General features: G+C 43.6%; 1 protein-coding gene across 1 annotated transcript; it reads left to right on the top strand.

Moving 5' to 3' along the window:
- The first annotated feature begins 316 nt into the window (after positions 1–316).
- LOC147637469 (oxygen-evolving enhancer protein 3-2, chloroplastic-like) lies at positions 317–1,420 on the top strand. Its single transcript, XM_086799263.1, has 3 exons — positions 317–711; positions 822–1,117; positions 1,243–1,420. The coding sequence occupies exons 1-3, from the start codon at positions 426–428 to the stop codon at positions 1,339–1,341; spliced, it is 681 nt and encodes a 226-aa protein (XP_086655389.1). The 5' UTR covers positions 317–425; the 3' UTR covers positions 1,342–1,420.
- Positions 1,421–3,752: the final 2,332 nt, after the last annotated feature.

The raw sequence follows: 3,752 nt of genomic DNA, 5'->3' as shown, positions 1-3,752 counted from the left end.
CTTTGCTAGTAACATTGACAAGCTATTGTTGCTCCCACTCATTATCCCTCCTTGTTAAACTAACACTAACCCTCCTTGTTAACTAACATAAGATCGGTCCTCAATTGATGGACCCATGATGGGAGCCCAAGGAGTGGATCAAAACACACACGAAGATACCTTTGCCTATCAATTTTGGGGGGGGGGGGGAGAGAGAGAGAGAGAGAGAGAGAGAGAGAGAATTGGAAAGGTGTAAAGGGTATGCTAGAAGGTGGTTGGATGGGTGATCCTATCCCTTATCCATTGAGTATCCATTCAAATTTCTCTCCACATACAAAGTTGTTCACTATCCCTATCGTCTCGCATCGAGCGTGCCTTGTTTCCTTCAACGTGAATTACAAAGAGACTGCCTAGACTGTGTGCATCTGATCCCAAAATCAGCGACGATGGCAACTACAGTGGCCTTGGCAGGCATTGTGTCTTCTACTGCCCCTGCTCTGAATACCACCTCCGCTCCTACTTCTTCTTCTAAAGTCTCCTCTCCATTCAAGCCGGCGGTGCTACCTATCCGCGCCAACCTGCAGCAGGCGGAGCAATCTGGCGCCACCTCCCGACGCGCCTTGCTTAGCCTTCTGGCTGCCACTGCTCCGGCAGCTCTCCTGGCCAAGGAGGCTCTGGCGGCCGCCAGCATCATCAAGGTGGAAGGCCCTCCACCGCCATTCGGTGGCCTGCGTAAGCTTTACTAGTCTCGTCTGTTTCGCATTTGTAAGGTGAATGGTGTTAGGTAACAGGGATGGGGAGGAGGTACTGTACTGAGGTGGGTGGTGATGTGTGGTGTGTAGCCGGGACTGAGAACGCGGATCAGGCTCGAGACACGGATCTGCCATTGAAGGAGCGCTTCTACATACAGCCTCTCCCCCCCTCGGAGGCTGTGGCCAGAGCCAAGGATTCCGCCAAGGACATTGTAGGAGTGAAAGCTCTCATTGACAAGAAGGCATGGCCCTACGTCCAGAATGACCTGCGTCTCAAGGCCTCCTACCTGCGCTTCGACCTCAATACGATCGTAGCATCCAAGAGCAAGGAAGAGAAGAACGTTCTCAAGCCCCTCATTTCCAAGCTCTTTGATGAAATCAACAACGTAAGACCCTCCCTCTCATCTCTCCTTTTCTGCTCTCGTAATTTGAGCGTTTCCTTTCCTATGCATCTCTCTAGCATATCCTGTTTTATGCACCTGATTGCGTCTTCTTCTTGTGTTGTCTGCAGCTCGATTATGCTGCAAGGAGCAAGAGTGTGCCGAATGCACAGAAGTTTTATTCATCCACTGTATCTTCCCTGAACAGCGTGCTGGCCAAACTTGGCTAATCGGGTGGAGAAACCAATTGTTACAGCCTCCCTCTGTACTATTTCTTTCTACCTTCAATATGAGATAACTTCGACCAAACGAGTTTATTGGTTGTACATTTCAGATTATATAGACTTACACGGTGTGATTAATTAGCTAGACAACCCTTTATAGTCTGTGGGGAGTCAAAAGCTTGTCAATAGGTACTGTGTGTTGTTCCATGTTAGTTTAAAAGAAAATATCAAGTTCTCCCCGGTGTCAGTAAAAAGCTATCTTCAAGCACAGCAGGGAAATGTTTGAAGGTTCAAATGCTGTTTGATTATTGGCCTATAGGCAACAGATACAGCTAATTTCATACGTTGTTTCACCATATGTTAGCAAACATCTGCTTCACCAATCATACGAGTATGATATGAACTATGCTGCCAGGTACCTTCACAAACACATAGTCACATGCCATGGTGATTACTGTCAACTACATGAGGCATAGAGATCGTCACACTGAGGGCATCCCATGAGACGCTTGGATATGCGACCCAACTGACAAGACACAGTGTTGAGAAGCTTACATGCCCAATATATTACCTGTAACTCGCTTTCAAACAGTCACCACCATGCAAAGCTATATCTTCCATACAGTACAACCATTTTGCTGTTTGCCATTGTATGCGACTTCAATAAGAGCAATTCATTAGGCCTTCCTGCTTTTGCCTTCTTTCTCACACTGTTTTGCTTTTGCCTGCAATTACTTAATGGCTTTTTCTTAATTAATCATTACAACAAAGGGGAATGCTTTTGCTTTCTTACTCAACAGCTTTTGCTTTCTTTCCACACAATATGCTCACCCCACTTATATAGCCTTAGTCAACCTATAAATAGTTGATGGTTAATAAGTAGCTATAGTTTATCAGATAACTCATATTAATCTTAACCCAAACAAACACAACGTGTTTCACTAATCCTCAGCTTAGGCCCCACTTTCCATGTGGTTAGTGTCAAATATGTAACACTTCTACATAGAATACTTCTTACTGGTCACAGCGGATGGCTTTGTTGAGAATGCCAAGCATAATTCACATCATATGTTTCATGCTGGCATACGTCTCGGAGAATGAAAGGTATGATAAAGTGTGATTCAGCTCCAGGTGAAATTTCATACATGGACTTCAATTTGGGGCTACATTTGCATGTGGAAGTTGGAAGTTATAAATACTGATGATTTGACACTTAAATTTGGAACTTGAAGGTTGAAAACTTGAATGTACATAGAATATACTATGTACTATTGAATATGTGCCTACATTGGCACAGTGTAGGGCTTTTTCATAGTATAATGCCCATCGACCAACATGAGGCCCAAGTTCTTTATGACCCAAGCCTAGCACCTATAGCTGCAGACCAGCCATGGGCACTTGAACAAAACAGTCTTTTTTTTTTAAGAGCAAAAATGATAGGCTAGTTTCATACACTGTTTCACCATATGTTAGCAAATATTTGCTTCACCAATCATACGAGTATAATATGAACTATGATGCCACTCGTATGATATGAACTATGATGCCAAGTGCCTTCACAAACACATAGTCACATGCCATGATGATTACTGTCAACTAGATGAGGATATATTCACAACTCCTCAGCATAGAGATCACGCTGAGGGCATCCCACGAGAGGCTTGGATATGTGGCCAATGCCTGAGGAGCTTACATGCCCAAATATATTACCTATAACTCGCTTTCAAACAGTCACCACCATGTAAAGCTATATCTTCCGTACAGTACAACCATTTTGCTGTTTGCCATTGAATGTGACTTCGATAAGAGCAGCTCATTAGGCCTTCCTGCTTTTGCTTTCTTTCTCACACTGCTTTGCTTTTGCCTGCAATTACTTAATGGCTTTTTCTTGATTAATCATTACAACAAAGGGGAATGCTTTTGCTTTCTTACTCAACACCTTTGCTTTTACGTGCAATTACTTGTTGGTTTTTTCTTGATTAATCATTACAACAAAGGGGAATGCTCTGCTTTTTAAACCGATACCAAATTTTTCTTTTGAGTTATGTTTTTCCTTAAGCTACCATGCCAAGGTTTGAGCCTTGGACCTGCCTTTCAGTGGGCATAGTCACAGCCACTCGAGCCAGAGCACTCGAGTACCCACATCAACTTTAAGGGTTAGCTTTAATATGATCATGGAGATACCTGCAGCTATTCTTACATCCTTGGCATAGATGGGATTTGGAGTACGAATAGCATCTTAGATCCAGCTACAAGTAATATGGGTTAGCAGTTGGGCATTGATCACTAAATACCTTTCTAGAAGCAGGGCTTCTTCTGCATTCAATATTTTGTGAAAAATGCATGGCAAGAGGCACTCCATCTTCTCCCTCTAGATAGAGAGGCATATTCCTTGTTACAAAGGAGGAGACAACTCG

The sequence above is a fragment of the Cibotium barometz genome, chromosome 6, assembly GCF_041138505.1.
Source record: "Cibotium barometz isolate CiBa-2024 chromosome 6, ASM4113850v1, whole genome shotgun sequence".
In the NCBI taxonomy this organism is placed as follows: domain Eukaryota; kingdom Viridiplantae; phylum Streptophyta; class Polypodiopsida; order Cyatheales; family Cibotiaceae; genus Cibotium; species Cibotium barometz.
This window is presented reverse-complemented; position numbering and strand designations above follow the sequence as displayed.

Coding starts and splice junctions, on each gene's coding strand:
- LOC147637469 (XM_086799263.1), top strand. CDS start 426: ATGGCAACTACAGTGGCCTTGGCAGGCATTGTGTCTTCTACTGCCCCT. Junction 712..821: donor ACCGCCATTCGGTGGCCTGC/GTAAGCTTTACT, acceptor TGTGGTGTGTAG/CCGGGACTGAGAACGCGGAT. Junction 1,118..1,242: donor TCTTTGATGAAATCAACAAC/GTAAGACCCTCC, acceptor TGTTGTCTGCAG/CTCGATTATGCTGCAAGGAG.